We start from the raw sequence: 24,891 nt of genomic DNA, 5'->3' as shown, positions 1-24,891 counted from the left end.
CATGCTGGGGCTGGCACAGCAGCTCCTGGCAGGGGAGAGGACACATTAGTGGCGGGGCTGGAAAACCCCAAACCTAGGCCCCGGCCAAGCCAGGCTGCATTGCTGTGACTACCCCACTAGGCCCCACACTGCCGGGGACCTGCAGACACAACCATAAAAGCCCCCGTTTTATGTACATGGAGAGGAGGGTTGCTCACATCTGGGGGTCCCCTCTCCATACGAGCCCCCCCTGGCCTACCCAGGCCCATGAAGCAGATGCCGACGCTGGACAGACGGACGGATGGACGGAGACACACAGACCAAGCGATGATTCAAGCCTGTGGGGGGCAGACAGACACGCCTCCCACCCCACCCCCAAAACAAAGGCAGAAAAAAAGGAGCGGACGCAGGGAGAGTACTGGTCTCGCACTGGTTTTTACCCATAAAATATCAAATATAAACTCTTCTCTGTCTATAACTTAATAGTGTTCATGGCAGCAAAGATAAGGCTGGGGTGGGGGGCGGTCTGAACCTCACCCCACCCCCACACACCACAAGGTAAAGCATCCACCTGGGTGGGTGCATAATCTGAGGAGTGGGTGCAAAGGCCACAGGTATGGGGAAACTGAGGCAGGGCAAGGGGGTGAGGATCCTAGGGTGGGTCCTTCCCATCCCCTATAAGGCCTGGTATGGACTGGGGGGGCGGGGTGGATCTGGGGTGTGATAAGACCTTGTAGACTGAGGAGGCTAGGTACCCCCTGGGGTCCAGCAAGGCCTTATATGGACTGGGGAGGTTAGGGTCTCCCCAGGGCCTGATAAGGCTTCATATAGAGGGGAGGAAGCTGGGCACCCCTGTAGTCCAGTAAGGACTTGTATGGGGGGGAGATTAGGGTCTCCCCAGGGGCTGCCTCACGGGGGGGGAGGGGCTAGGCACCCTGGGAATTCAATAAGCCATCGTATGGACCAGGGTACCAGGGTCTACCAGGGGGCTGATAAGGCCTCGTGTAGGCTGAGGTCCAATAAGGCATCATATAGATATAGATTGCAGAGGGAGTGGGGGGGGGCTCAGTGCCCCTGGGGTCCAATAAGGCCTCATACAGACTGAGGGGCTAAGGGTTGCCCAAGGGGCTGGTAAGACCTCGTACGGACTGGGGGGTGGGGCTGAGTGCCCCTGAGATCCCATAAAGCGTCACACAGACTGGAGGGGTGGGCAGTATGGCACCATACTGACTGGCAGTGGGAGCCAGGTGCCAGGGCTGTAACGCCCCTGGCGGCCCCAAGAGAGCAGAGGACACTGGGGTGAGGGGCAGCGCAGAGGGCCTGGCCCTATGCAAAGCAGGCGCCTGGGTGAGCAGCACAGGGGCCCTCCTGTGAGAGCTCTCATGCGAGGTCCCCCGAGGCAAGCAGGCAACATGGGGATGGGGCAGCAGGGGACCAGCCCCCGCCCTCAGAAGGGGCAGAGGCGCTGGTAGGCCAGGTAGAGCAGGGCCATGGAGCACACGTAGAAGAGGGCAAAGGAGGCCAGGGGTGAGGGAGTGGCAGGCGGTGGGGGGTCCTCCGGGTCCAGGGGGTGTAGGCCGGCAGGTGCCAGAGGCAGGGTGGCCTGCACATGGCAAGAGACACACAGCAGCATTAGCGCAGCAGACCTGGGCCTCCAGACCCACCCCCCACCCCCAAGAACCCAGAGGTCCAGGCTCCTGGACCCCCCCCCTCAACACGCACACCCCAAGACAACTCAGACACACCTTCACGCCCCCCCAGAGAACCCAGGCATCTTGGCTCCCCCACCCCCCAGTTTGACAGGCCCTATCCCCCTCCTGGAGAACCCAGGAGTCTAGGCTCCTGTCCCCCAGCTCCCCTACCCCAACCCGGCTTTGGGGCTGGGCTACCCCAGGGCACTGTGGGAACCTGGGAGGGCCCCTGGTTGCTCCCTATCTCCCCAGCCCAGGCCCTGCCTCCAGGTACCTCGGGGACCCCCATTCGCCGACAGGCCTCCAAGAAGCTCTCTACATTCTTGCGGCTCTTCACAGCATTCAGCTTTGGCTGTGGGGGCAGGAGCTCAGGATGAACCCAGGCATCCAGGCCCGGCTGCTCTCACTGCCCAGCCCAAGACCCATCGAACCCAGGCATCTGGGCCCAGAGTCCCCCACCACTCCCAGGCCTAGGGGAGAACGGGGTCTCCGGACTCACCACAGCAGGGGAGGGCACATGGATGAGAGGCACAGAGCGGGGCTGCAGCTGATTGGCCAGCTGGCACAGCACTGCCCCATTGGCCAGCGCTGCCCCCAGGTCCTCGCCCAGTGTTACTCGCACCCGCGATTCAATGGCCTGCATGGGGGAGGGAGAAATAAGACAGGAGGGAGGGCTGAACCCAGACATCCAGGTCCCAGGGACCACACTCACATCCCCACCCCTCCCAACAGCCCTGCACTCACCTCCCAGCCCCCAATTCCTCTCCTAAAGTGGAGAAGAACCCAGGCCTACAGCCACCTCCCTGCCCAATCCCCTGGTCCACACCTGGCGCAGCTGGGCCATTAACTCCTTCTCATCCAGGTCTGGGGTGGGGTCTGGAGGAGCTGCAGGTGCTGGGTGGGGGGGTCAGGGGAGAGTTAGAGGGGTTGGGGAGGCCAAGCCCTCCCCCCCACCCAGGGTAGGGGTGGGGGAGGGGCACATACCTGGGCTGGGCCGGACAGCACTGCGGGAGGACGAGCGGAACAGGAAGCTGCTGGGCCGCGGGGCAGGGCCAGGGTCCCGGGATGCAGGGCTGGTGCTAGGCGGTAGCTCTGGGGGGATGGAGGTCAGAGCCAGAGGGAACCTGGGCATCCAGGCCCTCCACCCCCAGAGAACCCAGGCATCCAGGCCCACATGGAACCCAGGAATCTGGGCCCCCAACCTTCACCTGCCAGGGAACCCAGGCATCTGGGCTCCCCAGCCCTCACCCCCCAGTCCCATACCCCGAGAACCCAGGCGTTTCAGCCCCAGTCCTTACCCTGTGGCCGCGGGGCTTGTAGGGGGCTGGGAGGCTGCTCTGGTCCCTACAGCAGAATTGGGGGGGGGCGGGGCAGGGGTTGATGTCATGGTTGGAGTCTCCAGGCCTGGCCAACAAGCCCTAGAGCCCCGCCCCCTCACCTGGGTCCGAGGCTTCTGCCAGCCACACTCTGCCGGGCTGCTGAGAGGAGACAGATAGGTGTCTCAGCCAAATGTGGAGGGAGGGGGCAACCAAGAGCTACCCCCAGGGGGATTTGGGCCCCAAGCCCAGGGGGATTTGGGTACTGTACCTGCTAGGAGTGAGGCCAGGGCTGGTGCGGGGCATCCTCCGGAAGCTGTGTGAGACACCGGGGTTACAGGGGGTCCCAGGGGGTTTCCCATGGGGCCACCAGACCCCGCTGCCCTGGTACCTGTCGCACATCTCCAGCGCCTGCTGCCGCCGCTCGCGCTCCTGCCACAGCTGCAGGGTCTCTGGGCGGCGCCGCTCCTCACCAGGGGGGTCCTCGCGGGGGGGGGGGCAGGCCTGGGCGCCACGGTGGGCAAGTGGCTTGGCTCCAGTTTCGGCTTCTCCTGATGGCCACAGAGAAGAGGCAAAGCATGGGACCCAGGTATCCAGGCTCCCAGCACCCCACTCCCCTCCCAGAGAACCCAGATGTCCGGGCGCACCTCGGGCTTGGCTTCCTCCTCATCCCCATTCACACTGCTGTCGATGAAGTCGATCTGCTCCAGGTCAGTGTCTAGGGCTGTGGGGAGGAAGGGGTAAAATGGGTTGGAAGTGAGAGGCACTGCCAGAGCTGGGGGGGGCTAGGGCCGAGATCAGAAACGAGGGGTCCCATGTAGCCACCCAAGGGCACTGCCTGCCTAGAGCCGAGATGGAACCCAGGCATCCAGTCCCTCCCAGTGGCCCCATACTCCTCTCCCACAGCCAAAAGAGAACCCAGGTGTCCAGGCTCCCTGCTCCCTCCCACTCCCCTCCCAAAGCTGGCAGAGAACCCAGGTGTCTGGTTCCCCCACCCTCATTCCAAACCCCTCAGAGCCCTTACCCCTGGTTAGAGAACTCAGGTGTCTGGGCCCCCTACTACCCCCACCCTGCTCTGACCCAGTGAGCCTACTGCCCCTCCTGGGGCAGAAAGAGATCCCTGGTGTCCAGGGGAAGGGGAGATGAGGGCTCACCTGTCCCACAGGTCCGCAGCAACCGGGGGTCCCGTGTCAGCTCAGCCACACGGAAGGACAGTTCCGAAAACTCCTCCACTGACTGGGAGAGAAGGTGAGGGTGGGGGCAGAGTCAGTGCCGGGGGTGGGGCCAGCCAGGAGGGGTCCAGGAGGGGCTGTGGGTCAGGAGTGAGGTGCACCAGCTGGGCCAGGAGTGGAATCTGGACCCGTGAAAAGCTGGCCCAGGGTCCTAGAGGCAGGGTGTGAGAAGCTACCAGAGGGTCCCTGGGGGTGGCCGTGGCAGTAGTGGAAGCTAAAGGTTGCAGGGTGCACCTCATTGCCGGACCACCGCTTGCTGCCACTGTCCACGCTGTTGAAGCCGGAGTCAAGGCCACCATGGGGCTGTGCTGGGTAGAACTCGTCAGGGAGCCTGGGGCGGGGCAGGGGCACAAAAGGGTTGTTGTGTCCGTAAAGAACCCAGGTGTCTGGGCTCCAAGCCTACCCAGCCCCCAGCACAGAGTACCCCATCACCCCCACCAGGAATGAACCCAGGCATCCCAGGCCCTCAGCTCCCCCTGCCCAGACCTGCCCCCTCCTCTCCTCCCAGGACCTGGGATAGAACTCAGGCATCCGGAGACCCCCCCGCCACACTCCTCACCCATTGGGCCGAATGCTGGGGTCAAGCCCTGTCTTGCCACAGGCCTCAATGTTGAGGTACTTGAAGATGTGGAACTTTCCTCGGAGACAGATCTGCAGGGGGACAAATAAGAGGGGGGCGGGGTTAGATGCAGGGGGGCACATCCCATTTTGGAGGGGTTCCCATGCCACGACCTTTGAGCTCCCTGAACACCCTCCCCCCCAGCCTGTGCGCGTACTCTGGGCCCCGATCAAGGCCCTCCCCAGGGTACCTGCCCCCCTGCCCTGCAGCTCCCCACGGGGTACCTGGGCAGGGGGTGACTGCAGGGGGTTGTTGTCCAGGAGGATGGTCTGGAGGTGGTGCAGGCGCCGATAGCTGGCAGGAATGCGGGAGACGTGGTTACAGGAGAAGTCCAGGCGCACAAGGGGAAGCTCTGACAGCTCTAGAGGGGGGCCATTAGTGGAGTCAGGTGGGGTGGATAGAACACACACACACACGCACACAGAGTACTACCTGCCCCTGGGGGCCTACACGCCTCCTCCCTGCCTCGATCATATGGTACTGGCTGCCCCTGGGGGGGTAGATACCCCCCAGCCCCAAACACATGGTATTACCTGCCCACAGGGTCGTCCCTAGGGAGGTCAAATTGGAGAAACTGTCTGGGGCTGCATGCTTTGGGGGGCCCTAAGAAGCTGGGCAGAGTGGCCATGGCTCCTCCTGCAGGGCCCACCTAGTGCTAATAACTTTGCCTGATTTGCCCCCGGTCCCACAGTGTGCTAGGGTCATCTCTGCCTTCCCGTGGGGAGTTAGATACCCTGCTGGCCCCAATCACATGGTACTGCCTGCCTTTGGGGGGGGGGGGCGCGTTAGATATCCCCAGCTCCACTCGCACTCGCTTGGTACTAGCTCCCTTGGGGGAGCATCAAATACCTCCCTGAGAAGTGGGGGACAGATACCTCTCGCACTGCAAACCAGCATGGTACTGGCTGCTGCCCCCAGGGCATCATGGGAATGACCCCCCCAAGCTCTTCTGCCCCCACTGAAGGGGGGGGTTAACCTTTTTCTGCCCCCCACCCTGGGCCCCCCCCAGACCTTCAGGCAAGACAGCCAGGCGGTTGCGGCGCAGGTTCAGGTCCCGCAGTGCAGCCAGGAGTGCGATGCCACGTGGCAGTGCCTGCAGCTCATTGCAGCTCACATCCTGCAACAAGCGGCAATTCGGGAGGAGCATTAGCCCCTGCCCCGCCCCAATCGTTCCCTCCCACAGATCCCCAGCACCCACCAGCTGGCGCAGGGCATGCAGGGCGCCGATGTCGTCGGGCAGCACCGCCAGCTTGTTGTTGCTGGCAATAAGCACGCGCAGGGGCAGGCGGCATAGGCAGGCAGGCAGCGAAGACAACTGGTTGCGGCTGGGGGGTGCCAAGGGGATGCAGTTATTTGGGGCGCCTCCCACCCTTCCTGGCCCAGGGCATCATGACAGTGAGCCCCCCCCACCCCAGAGCATCATGGGGTTGACTCCCACCAGCCTTCCTGCCCCAGGGCATCATGGGGGGAACCTCCCCCCACACTCCAGGGCAAGATGGGAATGACACCCCCCACCACACTGCCCCAGGGCATCACAGGAGTGAACCTCTGCTCCCATCCCAGGGCACTGTGGGAGTGATCCCCCCCCACACACCTTCCCTCAGGGCCCCCTGAGAGGGACCCCCACCTTTCCCACACTGTGGCTCACCTCAGGGCATCATGAGAATAATAATAAATGCTACTGTGGGAGTGATTCCTCCTCCTCTCTGGGAAGCCTGTCCCCACAAAGGGCTGGGGATGGCGCCTGTGGGTGGGGGTGGAGCCTACCTGAGGTTCAGGTAGGTGAGAGCCTGCAGGTTGGCAATGGCAGGTGGAATGCTACGCAGGCAGTTGTGATAGAGGCTCAGCCCCTCTAGGGCCACCAGCTGGCAGGCAGCCACTGGCACCTCCGCAAATCGGTTCCGTGACAGGTCTGGAAGGGTGGGGAGGGAAGACAGGCCAGAGACCCTCTGGGATCAGCCAGCCCCAGCTAGATAGACACCCTGAAACCCCCTAGCACCCCTTAATCTCAGCCCCAGCTGCCCAGATCCCCCCCCAGCACCCTCCCAACCTCAGCCCCAGATGAAGACCCTCCCCAACCCCAGCAAATCATGGCTGCAATTAACACCCCCCATGTTCCCACCCAAACCCCCTGGTAGCCCCCACCCCCATCATCCTCTGTGCCCAGGCAGCCCCCACCTCCAGCAGCCATAGCGCGGGGGGGGAGGGGGGTGTCTGGGTCCCTTTGCAGACAGGGAGTCATGCAGCCAGGACTTCCGGCAGAGGCAGGATGTTGTGGGTTCAGGGTGGGTCTGGCACCAGGGCAGGGCAGACGTTCTCCTGCCCGGCCCTCTTATGACTCCCAGGGTCAAAATGTCACCAGCTGGAAGAGGAGACCCCCAACACCACCACCACCGCCACTACTACTACCACTCGAACCCAGGGCTGCCTGGCTAGAGAGCCTTGCCCCTCTGCTCAGGACCCCACAATCTGGGGGTCCTAAAGAGGGGGGAAACATGGGAATGGGGCCAAGCAGAGGGTGGAGAGAGATCCTCCAACCTGGGGCACCCCGATCCCAACCCCAAAGGCTCCTGTCCCCCCAAATCAGACCCAGGGAAGCCCCCTGCTGCCTTCCCCCTCCATGCACAGAAGCAGCAATAGGAAATCCTGGATGAGGGAACCCAGTACAAGGCCTGGATCCATGCCTGGGAGGCCACTGAGCTTGTTAGAAGCCACCTCGTTAAGACCCCCCTTCCCCAGCCAGGCCAAGCTCAGAAGGGGACAGGCGCCCTGGGTGTGGGGTGCCGGGGGGCTTCAAGGGGTAGCAGGGGCCAGAGTCATGCAGTGCCACAGGGAAATGCCATCAGGGTTGTACAGAGACATAAAGAATCAGCCCTATATGGTCAGAGCCATACAGTTACAGAGACATATAGGGTCGCAGGCTCATAAAAACATAGGCTCATAAGAGAAAATTATGGGGTCACAGAGAGACAGAAAAGGACATATAAGGTTGCATAAGGTCAGCAAGAGACATATAGATTCACATAGGCTCATAGGAGAAAGATAAGGTCACAGAGAGACGTATAGAGTCGGACAGGGTCAGCAAGAGACATGTAGGGTCGCAGAGAGACAGAGGGAGTCAGGGGCCCATAGAGACAGAAAAATACAGTCAGTCATATAGTCAGGGTTATATAGAGGCATAAGGAATCAGTCCTAAACAGTCATATAGTCACATACATACATATAAGGTGACATAAGAGACAGAGTCCTAGAGCGATGTATAGGGTCATAGAGACCCAGAGACACACAGAAAGAGGAAAATCACCTGCATAGTCAAAGTCTTATACAGACGTAAAGAATCAACCCTACAGAGTCAGAGTCATATAGTTGCACAGAGATGCGCAGAGTGACATCAAGACAAAGAAAGAGACATTTGATGTCATAAAGAGACACTTAGTCAGAGCCCCAGAGACAAAGACACAGAGCCATAAAGAAAGAACCCTATAGGGCCACACAGAGACACCAAGAGTTAGAGGCCCATAGAGACGAGTCACTCATACAGTCAGTCGTATGAGAGTCAGTGTCCTATAGGGACAGAGAGATATAGGGGCACACAGAGCCAGCGTCCCATAATCCCATACAGACAGCAGCAGTCCCTCAGAGTCCTGGAGTGTCCTGTAGGGACAGAAGGACCCATAGGGTACGGATACAGGATCTCACAGAGAAGCAGGGCTTGAAAGGACCCTTGGGGAGGGAAGGGTTCTCCCAGCATCCCAAGGTTTCTGGGCTGCAAACCATCCACAAGGAGGCTCCCAGCTCCTGGAGCTGGCATGTGTAGGGTTAACCCCCAAAAAGGGCCTTATCTGCAGTGGGTTCCCACCCACCACCGCTCATGGAGGGGGCTGCGAGGGAAACACCTGTTCCATACCCAGAGAAACCTCCCTCACTTCCTCATTTTGCAGGGGAGGGAAACTGAGGCATGTGGCTGCCCCCTGGACTGACCCCCCCTTCCTGGAAGCTGGGTGGGGGCTGTCCACAGCTCATTAAGGCTGCCACAAGTACCAGTGAGGTCCCCCCCAGCCTCAAGACCTCCTTAGACTAACAAGCAGCTGCTTCCTCCAAGGCTGGGGAGGGGGGAGGAGGAGGAGGAGGAGGAAGTGTGCCCCGTGACAGCCACAGCTCAGCTCTTCAAGGAGTCGTGACCGGCAACTTCCGCCTTGGCAGGCCCTAGATCCTAAATGCCTTTGCCGACTTCAACGGGGGGGGGGGGGTCAATGCTCCAGCTCTCGGGGGCAAAGAGTGGAACAATTAGGGTGGGACTGAAGAGATCCCACCCCCCGCACCTCTGCCCTGGTCACCATTACTTGCTCCCATTAATTGCAGGGAGGGGCTCCATAGGCAGGCCTTAGAGGGGGGAGAGATGCCACTAGAAGGGCCACCATGGGCCAGGGCTAAAGAAAGGGGCAGGATTTAAGGGGCTCTCCCCTAGGAGCCACGGGGGGGTGGCCAATCAAAGGGGCGGGGCTTAGAGCAGGTCCCACCAGAGCCATGGGTCTCCCCCTAAAGACCATCGGGGGCGGGGCTAAAGAGGCAGGACTGGGGGGGTCTCACTAGCAGCCATGGCTTGGGGGTACCCCCTAAAAACCCCCTTGGGTGCAAGGCTTAAAAGGGGCGGGGCTTAAAGAGCTCTTACTGGAGAGGCCACCAGTGGGCAGAGTTATGGGGGTCCCACCACTGGATATGGCTGGGGGGGTCTCCCCTAGAAGCCACCAAGGGGCGGGGCTTAGAAAAGGGCGAGGCTTAAGAGGTCCCCCTAGGGGCCCCAGGGGGCGTGGCAAAGGGACGGGGAGGGCTCACCGGCCTGGGTGGTGTCGCTGAGGTCCCAGCGCTCCGCGGCGCCGCCGGGAAAGACGCGCAAGCGCCGGCCGGCCAGGCTGAGGGAGCCCGAGGCCGCCGCTTCCTCTAGGGCCCGCTCAGTGCCGGCGCAGGCCGGAGCCGGGGCCGGGGCCGGGGCCGGGGCCAGCTCCGCCTCTGCCATCCCCCCCGCCCCCCCACAGCCAGGAACTCCGCTTCCTATGACCACAGGTACTAGACTGAACTGCAGCTGCCGGAGTAAGGGGCCCCACCCAGCCAAGGGGCGAACATCCCGCCTCCACCAATCGGAGCAGAGGCAGCCGCCAATGAGGCGACAGAGAGATGGGCAAGCGGGTGCAGGGGAGCCAATCAGAATCCACCTGCCCTGAGGGACTGTTGACAGAGGGGCGTGGCGAATGGAGAGGAGATGGACGTGAAGGTGGGCCAATCACAGAGCGAAGAGGAGCCACCCAATCCATGTGTGGGAAGAACCAGCCAATCTGGAGCCGAGAGGCCGTGTGTGTGTGTGTGTGTGTGTGTGTGTGTGTGTGTGTGTGTGTGTGTGTGTGTGTGTGTGTGTGTGTGTGTGTGTGTGTGTGTTTGGGGGGGGCATCAGCCAATAGGCATCGAGGGAGGCGGGTCATTAAAGGCAGTGCGGAATGAGGGGGAGTGATGGGCAAGAAAAAAAAATGGTGCCCGGGTGCAAAGTGGGGGAAAGCTCAGCCAATCTCAGCAGGCGAACGTGAGGTGAAGGAAGAAGGAAGAATTGGTCACTGGCCAATCAGATGTGGGGGCTTGAGGAGGCGGGAGAAGGGCAAGTTGAGTGACAGGCGAGGCGTCAAATCAGAATACGAACCACGCCAGGACAAGCGGACGCGGCTGAGGGAGAAGGTGGGCCCTCCGACCAATCAGACGGAGGCTTCCCCTGAGGCGGGCAGAAGTGGGTGTGTGATTGTCAGCTCCAGCAGCCAATAGCCAGCGCAGGGAGCGTGTTAAGAGAGGGCAGGCGGGCCCACCTCTAAAGGCCGGGGGTTGGGTTTGTGTACGTGTGTGCCATGTCAGGGGCTTGTCCACTCTCACGGTTCTGCCCCTCAGCTTTGCGCACAGATGTGCCCACTGTGACAAACACAAGCCACACTGCTCGTTGATTCGCATGCCTGTACGCTCTTACATGCACAAACTCCTTCACACACGTTCATGTGTGTGCAGACATGCACACAGGTGTACACACAACCCGGGTGTCTGGGGTGCACATGCACCCGCTCATCTCACTTTCCACACACTAATGCACATGCACTCACTCACATGCACACTTTCTCACATAAAATCCAGGCGTCTGGGATGCACATGCACACACACAGAACCCAGGCATGGCTCCCCAACGCACGCACACACGGAACCCAGGTGCCTGACATACACGTACACAGGCACACACAGAGGGCCCAGACATCTCTCTCTCTCACACACACACACACACACACACACATAGCCCAGCTATCTGACACACACACTCTCACGCATGTACATGACCCAGGCGTGTCCCCCCAACAAACATATAGTGTGGTCCAATGCATATGTGCGCTCGTGCACACACACACACATACATGCATGCACCCCCTCCCTACACTCCAGCATCCCAAACTTGCCCGCTCAGCTCAGTTGGCCCCTCTTCCCCGGATGCACACACAGAGCCCACGCCTCCAGGCCACCCCAGCCTGGCTCACACAGTGGCGGGGCGAGGTCATAGTGCTAGCCCGTGAGGTCACAGTGCGCTGGCCCTGGGCTCCTCACAGCCGTGAGCTCATGGGCTCTGTGCCGGGTGGGGGGGGGGCAGGCAGGCAACCTGCATGCCCACCCGGGGATGCCGGCAGCCATGGGTGATCGGCGGGCGGCCCAGCGGCTCCGGCACCGGCGACGGGGGCTCCGGCACCTCGCCCACCTGGAGCTCCATGAGGCCGGCCTGTGGGTGAGATACTGGGGGGAGGGGCATCATGCTGCACCAGGGATGGGAGGGCAATTAGGGCAATTAACCCTAATTACCCCCCCCAGCCTAAGGACCTGCCCCGTAGCCCTGGGGACAAGACGGGGCCTGTGGAAGCGGCCTCCATCCAGAGCCTGCCCCCTGAGTTGGTGAGTCATGGGGGGCCCTATAGGGCCATATATGGGGGGAGGCCTATATAGCAAGGGAGGCAGGAGGAGCCATACTTTACTTTAGCAGGGGGGGTTCATACAGTCCAAAAACCCATATATAATCCAAAGGGCCCTATATATGGGGCCCATATAGCCCATATAGCCCCTTCTGCCCACCGACCCCCCACAGCTGGAGCACATCATGTCGTTTCTGCCCGTGTCAGCGGCTGTGGCACTGGGCCAGACATGCCGCACCCTGTATCATGTGTGCGACAGCGAGGGGGCCTGGCGCCGTGCCTGCCGCCGCCTCTGCACCCTCCCACCACTCACCCTGCCCGGTGCTCGCCCCTGGAAGAGGGCCGCCGTGCTCAACTGTAAGTGGGTCACACAAGGCGGGGTGGGCACAAGGGGACCTCCATTGCAACGTCCACCTGGTGTGAGGAGGTGGGGCCCACACACGGGGAGTCCACCAACCTCAAGTATGAGTGCCACTTCTCACGGGGGAGGAGGAGGAGCTGGCATGAGGGGCTGGGGGTTACATGGGGGTGGTAGGAGCTCACACAAGGGTGGGAGAGCTTGCACACGGGGCTGAGGGACACACAAAGAGAGTCTATCAACTTCAGCGGCCTCACATGGGGTGGGAGGGGCTTGGACAAGCAGGCCCTGCCACCCTCAACTGTGAGCTCTGCCTGGCACAGGGGGGTGCTCGGACCTTGAATGAGGGCCTGTCCTCCCCCGTGTCTGGCCTCTCACAAGAGCCACTCTACCCCCCTGCCCCCTGCAGATACCAAGGGGTTGGTGGTGCAGCCGTTTGGGGGCCGCCAGCGAGGCCCCAGCCGCCCGCCCGCCCCAGCCCTGGCACATGGCTACCGCAAGCTGGTGCCTACACGGGAGCATGTCCTGGTGCTGGACCACGCTGGGACCCTCTTCTCCCTGCGTCATGCGCTGACCCCGGCCCCTGAGCTTTGGCGCAGTGCTGCTCGCTATGCTGTGCTTTGCCGGGGCGCCAAGGACGTGAGTCCCCCCCCTCCAAATGATGTCAGGATTAGGACCCTCTAGGGAAAGACCCCCTCCCCACCCCCATGACACCTCTCTCTCAGGCTCCCCCTCCCCCCCCCGCAGTTCACAACAGACCCGCGGAGCGATGCAGCCTGCCACAAATATGTCTACGTGCTGGCGACCCGGGCAGGGGGCGGCGGGGGGCCTGCCCCCGACTGTGTGGAGGTCTATCTGCAGGGCGGTGGGCAGCGTGTCTTCAAGATGACCTTCCACCCCGCCCTCCACTTCCGCCAGCTGCGCCTGCTGGGCCCTGAGACCGCTCGCACCCTGCTGCTGCTCACTGGTGAGAGCCTGCAGCACCCCCCAGAGCCAGCAGCATTAGCGAGCTGTATTATGCCCACCCCAGAGGCAGCAGCATCAGCACCGCATGTTATACCCAGCTGGGGGGGCCCCACGGGAACTGTGATACCCACCCCAGAGCCAGCCACATTAGGGAACCCCGTTATACTCTGTCGCCAGAGCCCACCCCAGAGCTAGCCACAACGAGGGAACCATGATACCCACCCTGCCACCCCCTGAGTCAGCTGCATAAGGGAACCCTGTTCCACCCAGACCAAGGCCCACCCCAGAGCCAGCTGCAGAAGGGAGCGCGGTGTTCTCCCCCCGCCCCGCTCCATTAACCCAAATGGTGCTGCACCCTGCCCGCAGAAGACGGCCGTGTGTACAGCCTGAGTGTGGATGAGAGCCAGCTGGCGCAGCCACGCTCCTACACCGTGCAGTTGGCCCTGCGCAAGGTGTCGCGGGGGCACCCAGGCGCCCCCATCATCGCCATAGCCGCTGCACCCCACAGCGCCGCCTTCCTCACTGGTACCCCCAACGCCGGGCCCTCCCCCGCAACCCACAGCCCCCACCCTGCCCTGGTGTCCCTCACTCCCAACCCACAGCCCCCTGCCTCCCAGCCCTGCTGGTGCCCCTCACTCCTGATCTCCAGCCCCTGTCCCCCTACCTCCCTGGTGCCCCTCACCCCCAAGCCACAGCCCCCACTCTGCCCTGGTGCTCCTCACTCCCAACCCACATCCCCTGTCCTCCCAGCCCTGCCAGTGCCCCTCACTCCTAACCTGTAGCCCCCCACCAACACCTGTCCCCTCCCTCTCAGAGCAGGGCACTGTGTACTTGGAAGTCCATGCCCCAGGTGTGTACCGGGACCTCTTTGGCACCCTCCATGCCTATGACCCCCATGACTCCCAGATGCCCCTGGTGCTGTGCCTGCCCACCAAGGTAAGGGGGAGGGCTAGCCACCCCAGGCCTGGAGGGTGGGCACTGGGCTTGTCTGGTGCCTCTGACTCCCCTGTGCCTCCCCAGGTGCTGTTCTGCGCCCTGGGCTCCAACCACCTGGGCCTGGTGGATGAATTTGGCCGCGTCTTCATGCAGGGAAGCAACCGGCATGGGCAGCTGGGCACCGGGGACAAGATTGACCGCGGGGAACCCGCCCAGGTGACAGCCCCCCAGGGGGCCCACCCCAGAGCCAGCCGCAGCAGGGGGCCTGTTATACCCAGCCCCAGTGTCCACCCCAGCGCCAGCTGCACTGGGGGGATCCCGCTATGCCCAGCCCAGTGCTTACCCCAGCACCAGCTGAATTAGGGGGTCCTGTTACACCCAGCCTCAGTTTCCACCCCAGAGCCAGCTGCATTGGGGGTCCTGTTATACTCACCCCCAGTGCCCTGCCAGAATTAGCCACAACAGAGAACCCTGTTATACCCAACACCCACCCCAGACTAGGTGCATTGGGGACCCCCCCAATACACCCAGGGCACCCTGAGATCCAGCAGGTGTCCTCAGATGCATCCCAGTCCACCCTCAGCCCCAGAGACAGCACCTAATGCCCCTAAGGGAGACCCCCCGACCACAGCCAGCTCTCTGTTCCCCCTGCAGGTGCCCAGCCTGGCCCAGCCCCTGGCCCTGTGGTGTGGCCTGAACCACTCAGTGGTGCTGGCACCCAGTGGGGCAGGGGGCCGCGAGGTGCTGGGCTGTGGCTGCGGGGCCGGAGGGCGCCTGCCTGGCTGGCCCAAGGGCAGCGCCTCCTTCGTCCGCCTGCAGGTTGAGGTGAGCTCAGCACTGCACCCCAGAGCCAGCCACTGTATGGGAGCCCCAGGATACCCGCTCCAGAGCCAGCTACTGTGCAGGGGAAACTGGGATACCCATCCCAGAGCAAGCTGCAGTATGGGGGGCCTTGGGATACCCACCCCAGAGCCAGCCATGGCATGTGGGGGCCCTGGGATACCTACCCCAAAGCCAGCTGCAGTATGGGGGGCCCCAGGATATGTACCCCAGAGCCAGCTGCAACACAGGGGCACCCAAGATACCAACCCCAGAATCAGCTACATCTCAGGGCCCTGATATACCCAGCCCCTGATGCCCCTCTCCAGAGCCAGCTGCCTTGTGGTGTCCTGTTCTACCCAGTCTCTGACAGCCCACCATAGAGCCAGCCACGTCCTGGCCCATGTTGTACCTATCCCTGATGCCCCACACCAGAACCATCCACCTCTCAGGGCCCTGTTCCACCCAGCCCGCAAAGCCCCACCCCAGAGCCAGCCACTGCCTCTCCCCGCAGGTGCCTCCCAGCGCCAGCAGCCTGTGCTCCACCCGTGACGGCCTCTACGTGCTGTGCAGCTATGACATCGAGGAGCAGCCAGCCTTTCGTGACCTGCCCCCCGGGACCCCTGCGGTGCCCCCCATGCCCAGCCCTGGGGTCCCACCCACCTGCGCTGCTCTCCTGGCACAGCTGCAGAGCTGTCCCACACTGCCTGGGCGTGTGGCCAAGCTTCAGGAGGCCGTGGGCACCCTGCCTCTGCCTCCTGCCCAGCGCCACTTCCTGTGCCAGGGCCTGGAGCTGGTGCGCCGTGCTGCTCAGGCCCCACCCTGCAGCTAGTGGGGGCCCCCAGGACCCCTCTCTCCTGCGATCCCCTCCAGATCATGAATAGTAATTAGGAGCAGGAATCAATAAAGGCTCCAGCGGGACCTGTGGGGTCATGGACTGGGGGGGAGGCAGACCCCTAGAAATGGGGGGGTTGTAACCCCCCTATTAAATGGGCCTGTTATATCCGGCCACTGCCAGGCTGTATCCCAGAGCCAGTTACTTCTCAGTGCCGGGCCCCCCATGCACCCAGACCACGGCAACCAGGGGGCAGCCCCTCCATTTACCTGCCCCCACCCACCATGCCCACCTGCTTTCATGTGGGGGGGGCGTATCGGCAGGACATGGTCAGAGGGCAGATAGGTGGAGTCAGATGCCTGGGTTCTTTCCCCCCCGCCCAGAACTGCACCCCTGCCACAACCAGAGCCCAGAGCCAGTGCTCTCCAAGTCCACCTTTATTTCCAGTTCACAGCAGTCGCAACCAGTTCAAAGACCCATTTGAAGGTCATTCCCAGTTCCCTCCCCCTCACCTAGCTCCATCCCAGAGGCAGCTGCATCTCGGTGCCAAGCCAAGGGTCCCCATTATACCCAGCTGCTGATACACCTTACCCAGAGGCGGATGCATCTCAGGTCCAGAGGGTCTCAGTTAAACCTGGCCACACTCCAGCCCAACAGCAGCCACGCCACAGCCCGTCCCCATTGGCTGATGACACCCCCAGGTCCCATTCCATGTGCTCACGACAGCTCCCCATCCCACTCTGTGACGCATGATGATGCCAGAGCCATGGGGTTTTTTCCCTTTATTCGCATACACGGAGCAGACGGGGCTGGATCCCCTGCCACACCAGGGGAGGCCGAGGAGCCGGGGGTCAGGCCTGGGGGCGGTGGGGGCACGGCCGCTTGCTGAGGTTGGTGAGGACCTGGTGCTGGGGGGGCCGGAACTGCACCACAAAGCTCTCGGGGGACAGCCGGGGGTCCCCAGTGTCGTCCAGCCGCCCCATCAGGATGTAGCTGGCGCCTGTGGGGAGATGGGGCGGCTGAGTCTGGGCTGGAGCATCAGGTGGGGGAGAACAGGGCCTGGGTGCACCCAGCTCTGGGGAGCCAGGCTGGCTGTAATGGGGCCCAAATGCACCCAACAATGTGGGGCTGGGTTGGGTGTAATGGAGCTAGGATGCGCCCAGCTCTGGGGAGGACTCACCTTTCTTGAGCTGGGGGCACTGGCGACAGGCCACGGCCAGGCGCAGCAACGCCCCCTTGTGGGGCTGGGGCAGCACCAAGGCTCCGGCCTTGTAGACAGTCACCACGGCGACGGTTGCTGTGATGCCCTCACCAGGGCCTCTGGTCATGGCCTTCACAGTCCCCGTGAGCACTGGGGAGGGACAGGCACAAGGGTGAAACCACGGTGCCCCCCTCAGAACCAGTGCCGCCGGTGCCACTCAGTCCTGACCCACAGCCCCCTGCCCCCCCAGCCCGGACACCTGGGTTCCTCACCGAAGTCACTGGCACAGAAGTTACTCTGGAGGGTCCCCGTCCGCCGGCAGGTCTTGGGGCAGGAGATGGGGCCTGGTGGGGGCAGATGCAGGGGTCAGTGTGGGGGGGCACCCAATCCTGGTTTGGGGTGGAGGCGGCAGGGGTTTGGGGCCCGATCCTGGGCCTAAGGATCACCTCCCGCCATATGGGCCTAGTCCCATCTAGGGGGGCTTGCCTCGATTCTGGGGGGGGAGCACAGGGGGGCCTGATCCTTACCTGTGGGGACGGTGCTGGGCAGCTGACCCTCAGGAGATGATGGGGGCAGGGCCGGGGCCGTGGGTGGCGGCTTGGCCTTGCTGGGGTCTTTGCTGCCCTTGCCCTTGCCAGGGCCCGGCTTGGGAACAGGGGGCAGCGGGGGGGGCGCGACAGGCGAGGGGCCACGCTCGGCCAGCTCCTTGGGGTCACAAGTGGTGTAGGTGGCGGCGAAGCCATCGGCTGTGACACTCAGGTCTGAGACGAACTGGACCAGCAGCTCCTGGCCCTCCGAGATGATAGGGCTGCAGGAGGAGTAAGGGGTTAATGCAGCCCCCTTGTGCCCCTCACTCCCAACCAGCGGCCCCCATGCTGGCACCGAGGGCAGAGGCCCCAATCCCAGGGGTCTGGGGCTCACTCAGGGCTGGTGTCGCCACAGAAGCGCCCCACACGCCGCGCGTCGTCACTCTGCCCGCCCTGGAAGACGCTGACGTAGTCGTAGCGGCAGTAGGTGTCAGCCTCCACATCGAACTTGCCCCAGGTCAACTCGATCACCTGCCCCGGGGCAGGCGTCAGTCTTTAGGCCCCGCCCCAGGCCCCTAGCCCTGCCTCCTCCTCTAGGCCCTGCCCCCAGGCCCTTCAGCCCTCCCCACCCCAAGCCTCCCATCCCCACCTACTCCAACAGGCTCCCAGCTGCATCCATCCCATAAACCACATCCCTAGACCCACCCACTCCAATAGGCCCTGCCTCAAGACTCTCAACCCCGCCCACCCCATAAGCCACACCCCTAACCCCACCCATCCCTATAGGTCATGCCCCTAAGCTCCCAGTCCTGCCCACATCTGTAAGCCCTGCCCCCAAGCACCCTGGCCCTGCCTCCTCCCATAAGCCCCACCCCCAGATCCCCCAGTTGCCACTCTATAAACCACACCTCCAAACTGCCTAGCCCCGCCTACTCAATAGACCTCATCCCAGGGCTGCCAACCACTGTAGACCCTTCCCCCAACCACCCTACCACTTCTATATCCCCCACCTTCAACCCCGCTAGCTTCGACTCTTCCAACAGGCCTGGCCCCCAGAGCCCCCAGCCCCTCCCATGCCTATAAGCCCTTCCCTCAAACCCCCTAGTTCTGCCTACTCCAACAGGCCCTGTCCCACCTCCCCACCCCCTGTAGCCCAGGGGCAGGCAATTATTTTGGGCAGAGGGCCGTTTACTGAGTTTTGGCAAGCCACTGAGGGCTGCATGACAGGCAGCCAAGGGTAGATATATATTAATTTTCTAATTTTTTTAGGGGACCCACAGGCCGGATAGAATGGCCTGGCAGGCTGCACCCAGCCCCACGGGCTGCATTTTGCCCACCCCTGCCATAACCCTACCTCCATAAACCCTGCTCCCAATCTCCTAGCCCCGCCCACTCAAACAGGCCCCACCCCTAGACTTTCCATCTCCACCTAGCCGATGGGCCCTACCCCACCCTGCCCCACCCACAGCAAGAAGCCCCATCCCCAGCCCTGCCCACCTTGCCTGGGGGGGCGATGATGTGCCAGGAGCAGCTGATGCCAGCTGGGTAGTCGCTGTCAGGCCAGTTCGGGGTCTTGATGGTGCCCTGGGGCTTCTCCAGGCGCCCCCCACAGAACTGCTGGTCTGGGGGACATGGTGGGGGTGGTCAGAGCCTGCAATAACTGCCCCTCATAAACCCTCGCCCATCCTCATGCGTGGGGATCCAGTGCCAGGCTCCTCATGTGATGGCAAGCATGCCCGCGCCCCCCCTCCACGCATGCTCACACCTGCCTGGGCATGAGAACATGAGGACACCCCCCTCCAAGGTCCACCTATCTACGTGCAGATCCCCTAGAGCCACATGCGAGCTCCTCAGATTCACATGTACACACCCTGCTCCACGTATGCCCACCTGCAATCCATGTTCAAACACCCCCAGATCCACATGAGAGGATTCCCCAGATTCATATTCAACGCCCCAGATCCACGTACAAACAAAACCAGATGCCTGTGTAAATCCCAGGCCCTCATGCCCACACCCCACGTGCAAACTCCCTGATCCACATGCAACCCCCCCAGACCCACATGCAAGCCCCATAGCTCCATGTGAAAAGAGCCCTGATCCACAAGCAAAACACCCCAGCCTCACATGCAAACTTCCAAATGCCCATGCCAATTTCCAGATCCCCATGCAAACACCACTGATGAACATGCAAACCTCCAGACTCATGTGAAAGCCCCCTCGATACACATGCAAATACACCCAACTCACCCAGGACCACATGCAAACACCCAGATTCAGTCAGATTCACAGGTAAACAACCCCAAACACCCAGATTCACAGGTAAACAACCCCAAATCCTTGTGAAAACCCTCCGAGCTACGTGCAAATGCCCCAGACCCACATGGAAATGCCCCCAATCCATGTGCAAACCACCCTAGTTCCATGTGAAAGTTCCAGACCCACGTGCAAACCACCCACATGCCAAGCATGCAGCCACCATGCAATCCCTCCAGCTCCACGTGCCACCAAGTCAGGTCCATGTGCAAACCCCCAGCTCCCCATGCAACACCTGCTGTGCACACACAGCGCCCGCCCCATGGGCTGGTGAGGGCGGCTGTGGCGAGCGGCGCCCGGCAGGCGGGCGCGGGACCCAAGGGACAGCGCCAGGCTCGTCACAGGCTGCAATTAGCCCAGGCTCCGCGGTCGGGTTAATGACAGGCCACGCGTGGATGGGGGGGGCAGAGCAAGGCGAGGCGGGAAGTGGGGAGAAGAGGAGAGGAGAGGCCCTGTGCTCCCAGAATCCTCCTGGCAGAGATTTCCCAGAAACCCCGGCTGCCCCCGGCCCCCCCCGCCCTGGTACTCACCGCTCCAATAGTCCCAGCTCTCCCCTAGCACCCGGGGGGCTCTAACCTTTGACCCCGGGCGCCGCCGCCTGGGCCCTGCAAAAGGTCCCGCAGGTTGGGATAGGTGGGGGGGGGGTAGGTGGGGGAGGGGCGCCAAGCAGGGCAGCGGGGGGGCACCCAGAGGTGTGGGGGGGCCAGGGTGGCTTCCCATAATGCATTGCAGTGGGTCGTGTAGAGCATTTCCCAGCATACTTTCCTCTAAGGGCTCTGGCAGACACTGGGGGGAGGGCATGAGGGAGGTTGTTTCCCAGAATGCTTTCTTTTGTTAGCCTCAGAGAAGTGGCTTGTGGAAAATGCCTTCCCATAATCCCCTGCTCCATTGGCCCCAGCCGAAGAGTGCATGGTGGGAAATCCCTTCCCATAATCCTTTGCTTCAGAGGTGCACTATGGATCCTTCATGTTCCCACAAGCCCCTGCTCCATTGGCCCCCCCACCCACAGAGAGGTGCATGATGGGAAAGCATTACCCACATCTCCTTGCTCTACAAATAACATTAGAGAGGTGCCTTGTGGGTAATGCATTCCCAATAGCCCCTGCTGTATCAGACAAAGAAGGGCAGTGTGGGAAACCATCTCCCACAATCCTCTGCTCCCTGGAGGCCAATTCAGAGGTGCATTGTGGGAAACCATCTCCATCACCCTCTGCTTCCTGGGGGCCACTGCAGAGGTGCATTGTGGGAAACCCCTCCCACTTGTCCTGGAGGCAGCCTGGGTTTCCTGCTGCCTCTGGGTGCTAGGCGGTCAGGGCCCTCACCGTTGACATGGGGCAGAGCGCCAGAGAACCAGAGCAGGAAGCCGCGGCCACTGGTGGCCTCGTCGCTGACCATGCGCAGCTGCACACGGCGCCCGGGCGTGATGATGGTGCCAGGCCGCAGGGTCCCACACACACGTGCCAGGCGCTGGGCCCCGCTCAACACCTCCAGGAAGTCATGGCGGCAGCTGGGGTCGGGTTCCAGGTCCAGCACACGGAAGGTCAACATCACCACTTGCCCCTCTGGCACCTGCAGGCAGGAGTGAGGGGCACCGCTGCACTGGGAGGGTAGGGGACTGCGGGTCGGGAGTGTAGGGCATCGGTGGGGCTGGGGGGCTGCAGGTTGGGAGTGAGGGGCACCAGCTGGGCTGGGGGGAGGGCCTGCAGGTTGGGAGTGAGGGGCACTGGGAGGGCTGTGGGTAAGGCTGGGAGGGCTATGGGCCGGGAGTGAGGGGCATTGGCTGGGCTGGGGAGACAGGGGAACCATGATGGAGCCTGGGGCAGGGAGAGAGAGGACCCTCCCAAGTTCGCCAACCCCCGACACGCACTTACTGTGATGGTCCAGGTGCAGTCACTGTTTGGAGGGTAGAAGTTGGGGAATCCCTCACTGGCGACGTACCCCGCATCCCCAGAGTGCTCCCCCCCGCACAGGAACACAGGCCTGCCGGAGACATGGGCTCAGTGCCCCTCACTCCCGACCCGCAGCCCCCACCCCGGGCCCTTAAGCCAACGGCTGTCCTCGGTGTCCAGGCAGGAGCCCTTGTTTGTCCTGGCCGGGGGACAGCAGCCAGGCTGCGGGGGACGAAAACAGGAGAAAGGCCAGGAGGATTCCCCCAGGGCCCCACATCTGGGAAGTGCGGGGGGGGGAACTGTAGGTCAGGAGTGAGGGTCATCATCCTGGATGGGCGCACCGTTATGATCATGTCGGGAGTGAGGGGCACCAGGGCAGGGAGGTTTGTCTGGGTCTGTCCATCCAGGCCCACCCCCATCCAGATGTTGTGCCAGCTGTGCCCTCCCCCCTGCCTCCGCAGCTGTCCCTGACACGGGCTCCAGGAATGCCGGGAATCCGGGCGCTTGGCCTGGTCCCGCCTCTGGCAGCTCCAGCCCCGACAGCCTTAAACCATTCCAGATGTGCTGGAGCCGGGCCCCGGGGCCGCCCCGCCACGAGCGCAGCACCGTGGTGCCCCCTACTCCTGGCCCATCCCTCCCGTTGCCCCTCAGTCCTGCCCCGCCCGCCCGGTGCCCTGTACTCCCGACCTGCAGCCCCCTCGGCCACTGGCTGCTATCTTGAGGGGTCCCCCCGACGACGTGGCGGGGAGTCAGAAACAAGGGTCGGGGGGCGAGTGCGGGGGGGCAGCGTGTGAGTGTGTTGGGCGGGGGGACGGACCGCGGCTGCCAGGGCAGAGGGGCTGGGAGCATGGGGGCTGCGGGACGGGAGTGAGGGGCACCGCCACACTGCGCTCGCCTGACTTCTCGGATCGAGGCCCGGACAGCAGAATCCGGGCCTGGGGGTGAGGGGTACGGGGAGGGGCAGGATCGGGGACGGGCCTGGGGGCTCCCCGGGGACAGGGTCGGGGTTAGGGGCTCCCGTGGGCAGGACCGGGCCGCTACCTGGAGGCGTTGGGGGCAGCGGGGCCCTGGCCCAGCCCGGGCCGGCCGAGGGCGCAGAGCCAGAGAAGCGGCAGGAGGCGGCCGGACCCGGGGCTCATGGCGGGGCAGACGCGCTGGCGAGAATGACACCCCGAGCCGGGGAGGGCCTCCCCCGGGGGGCGGAGCCTCTTCGGGGGGGCGGAGATACGGACGGGAGAGCCCCGCCCCCGGGCGCGGGGTTCCCCCGGGCGCGGGGCTAGGGCCGGGGGTTCCCCCCCGGAGGCGGGGACTCCCTGGGCAGCGGCTGGGGATTCCCTTGGGGGCGGGGCTCGATAAGGGGGCGGGGGGAGGGAGATGGTGTGGGTGTTCCCTCTTAAGGTCTGGGGGAAACCCTAGAGGGCGGGCCTAGGGGAAATCCCCTTGCTAGGGGCGGGGCTAAGGTAGGGGGATTCCCCCTAGGGGCGGGGCTGAATCTGGGGTCGCCTAGTGGGCGGAGCCTAGATGTGCTGGGTGGGGCTACAGGCCTAAAGGGCGGGTCCCTATCCGGCCCCTTTGAAGCGCGCCCTGGTTGAAGCTCCCGCCATGGCGCTGACGTGACCGCAGACGTCGGGTGCCGCTCGACCAATAGGGAGGCAGGCTGGCGGTGGGGGGCGGGGTCGCGCCCCTCTTGCCAACAGTACCCCTCAGTCCCGGCCTGCACTGCCCGGACGCCTGGGTTCTCTCCTTTGTCTCCCCCGTGAGTGACAGCTCGAAGACCCCCCGCAGCCCTATGTGACCCAATTGCACTCCTGCCCCTTCCAGATTTGGGCCCCTGTTATATGCTGCCAGAGCCTCCCCAGAAGTGGCTGCCTCTGGGGGTGGGCCTCTGCTGGGAAGGGGGACAGCGGGGCTGACGAGGGGGCGGGTCCAGGACAAGGGGGCGGGGCTTCCACTTATCTCCACCCCTCAGCCCCCTGGGTTCTCTGTAGGGCTGGAGGGGCCTAGTCATGTGACACAGATTCCACTGCAGTAGGAGGGGTAAGGGAGAAATAAGCCTTTCCCTTTCCCTCTGCTACCAACCCTCCCCATGAAAAAGTCCCTGTGCGAGGTTTTGCACAATGCTCATGTGACACCGATCCCATTGGTGCACAAGGGGGTGGAGAGTAAAAACCATTCTTCTTTCCCTTTGCTACTCACCCTGTCTCGTAAAAACCTCCCCTTGCATGAGCCCTTGTGCGAGTTCTGTCAAATGACACTCATCCCAGGAGAGGAGTGTGGGCCATACCCCATTTCTTTTGCCACTACCCTTTCCGGTCTCTGGTGACCCCCCCCACTTCAAATGACAGTCCTCGTGCAAAAACCCATGTGTTTCACGAGGCCAGGTCAACGGCAAACAGAGGCAGGCAGAAGTAGAAAGACCCCTGCTCAAAGTGTCCACTGCTCACAGCAGTGAAACGTGCAGCCTTGTTCGTTTTGGGCTGACTGTAATTGAAAGGGGAGTAGGATCTGAGCACCAACCTGCCCTGGTTCCATGTGTCAGCTGTTCCAGGGCCCAGTGATTGCTCTCTTTCCAGGGCTGCAGAAGGCAGGCGTGGGCCACACAATAACAGTGTCTCTGACTTGTGCATAAGAAAAAGACATTTACCTTTATTGCCAAAAAGTTTTGCATGAAATTCATTTGAAAATACATGATGATGGAAAATACATTACTGGAACAAATATTACTAGAAGATATATATAGATCTTGCTAGACAAGATGCAATACTACCGTTCTTTCCCTTTTTCAAGTCAGTCGACTTTGGCCTGTGCAGTTTTGACCCCCAGGAAGAGAGAGGTGTGATCTGCTGGACTACCTGGAAAATAACAACATGAGAAAGTATTTCCGACACAAAAGAGAGACTAAGCTGGAAGTGGAGCCAGTGACTTTGGGTGCATTAGGCCATGTATTGCAAATAAAGGTCCCCAGGAGAAGGGGGATTTGTCACTAAATAACCACCCCTTGTTTTGAGTTATTACTTTTGGGTCACAATGAATATCATGGAAGTAAAAAGACGAAAAATGGACAATTGGACCAAACTGAGCCCCAGGGTCAGGGGTTTAACAAGGGCGTGGTGGGTCTCCACAGAGGACTCGGGTACTCACCCAGTGCCATTAAAGCCCAAGGGTGGAAGCAGCTGTGGTGTGAAAAAGGTGGATCCATGACTTCCCGCTACAAACCCTAGGCCACA

The 24,891-nt window shown here is 62.4% G+C and overlaps 3 protein-coding genes and 1 long non-coding RNA gene across 6 annotated transcripts; 2 read left to right on the top strand and 2 right to left on the bottom strand.

Moving 5' to 3' along the window:
- Positions 1–395: 395 nt before the first annotated feature.
- On the bottom strand, positions 396–9,924 carry LRCH4 (leucine rich repeats and calponin homology domain containing 4). The gene is given in 19 exon segments (XM_090055866.1): positions 396–1,582; positions 1,945–2,022; positions 2,170–2,307; positions 2,497–2,564; positions 2,655–2,762; positions 2,969–3,014; positions 3,109–3,148; positions 3,258–3,302; positions 3,378–3,469; positions 3,472–3,537; positions 3,634–3,710; positions 4,141–4,222; positions 4,453–4,549; positions 4,778–4,869; positions 5,062–5,198; positions 5,849–5,954; positions 6,036–6,162; positions 6,605–6,749; positions 9,674–9,924. Coding segments are annotated over 19 exon segments (1,881 nt in total). The 5' UTR covers positions 9,855–9,924; the 3' UTR covers positions 396–1,426.
- A 157-nt stretch (positions 9,925–10,081) lies between these two features.
- On the top strand, positions 10,082–24,624 carry LOC149861419 (uncharacterized). Of its 2 annotated transcripts, none has more exons than XR_016443323.1 (3): positions 10,082–10,109; positions 11,720–11,800; positions 24,452–24,624. It is a non-coding gene; the product is annotated as an uncharacterized LOC149861419 (long non-coding RNA). The 2 variants fall into 2 exon arrangements; XR_016443322.1 differs by lacking the exon at positions 10,082–10,109 and adding an exon at positions 10,530–10,610.
- FBXO24 (F-box protein 24) lies at positions 11,976–15,808 on the top strand (the record flags this gene model as incomplete). The annotated part of the gene is made up of 8 exons (XM_090051180.1): positions 11,976–12,174; positions 12,585–12,814; positions 12,923–13,142; positions 13,508–13,666; positions 13,956–14,077; positions 14,162–14,293; positions 14,732–14,902; positions 15,411–15,808. Coding segments are annotated over 8 exons (1,551 nt in total), but the record flags the coding sequence as incomplete, so codon positions are not given.
- PCOLCE (procollagen C-endopeptidase enhancer) lies at positions 16,497–22,863 on the bottom strand. Of its 2 annotated transcripts, XM_090055689.1 has the most exons (10): positions 22,706–22,863; positions 21,647–21,755; positions 21,098–21,344; positions 20,306–20,380; positions 18,957–19,081; positions 17,854–17,990; positions 17,460–17,740; positions 17,205–17,276; positions 16,912–17,082; positions 16,497–16,731 (listed from the first exon to the last, which is right to left on the bottom strand). In XM_090055689.1, the coding sequence occupies exons 1-10, from the start codon at positions 22,801–22,803 to the stop codon at positions 16,583–16,585; spliced, it is 1,464 nt and encodes a 487-aa protein (XP_089911815.1). In that variant the 5' UTR covers positions 22,804–22,863; the 3' UTR covers positions 16,497–16,582. The 2 variants fall into 2 exon arrangements, with proteins under 2 accessions (XP_089911815.1, XP_089911817.1); XM_090055691.1 differs by lacking the exon at positions 20,306–20,380.
- Positions 24,625–24,891: the final 267 nt, after the last annotated feature.

Source organism: Crocodylus siamensis, chromosome 6 (assembly GCF_052110815.1).
Source record: "Crocodylus siamensis isolate JL-2025a chromosome 6, ASM5211081v1, whole genome shotgun sequence".
NCBI lineage: Eukaryota > Metazoa > Chordata > Crocodylia > Crocodylidae > Crocodylus > Crocodylus siamensis.
This window is presented reverse-complemented; position numbering and strand designations above follow the sequence as displayed.

Bases quoted from the DNA above. Each gene is read 5' to 3' on its own strand.
- PCOLCE (XM_090055689.1), bottom strand. From the start codon at position 22,803: ATGAGCCCCGGGTCCGGCCGCCTCCTGCCGCTTCTCTGGCTCTGCGCC. The intron at 20,381-21,097 runs GTGAGGGCCCTG...GACCTTTTGCAG, and splicing joins CGCTCTGCCCCATGTCAACG to GGCCCAGGCGGCGGCGCCCG. The intron at 17,277-17,459 runs GTAAGGATCAGG...TGCCCCCACCAG, and splicing joins GCCCAGCACCGTCCCCACAG to GCCCCATCTCCTGCCCCAAG.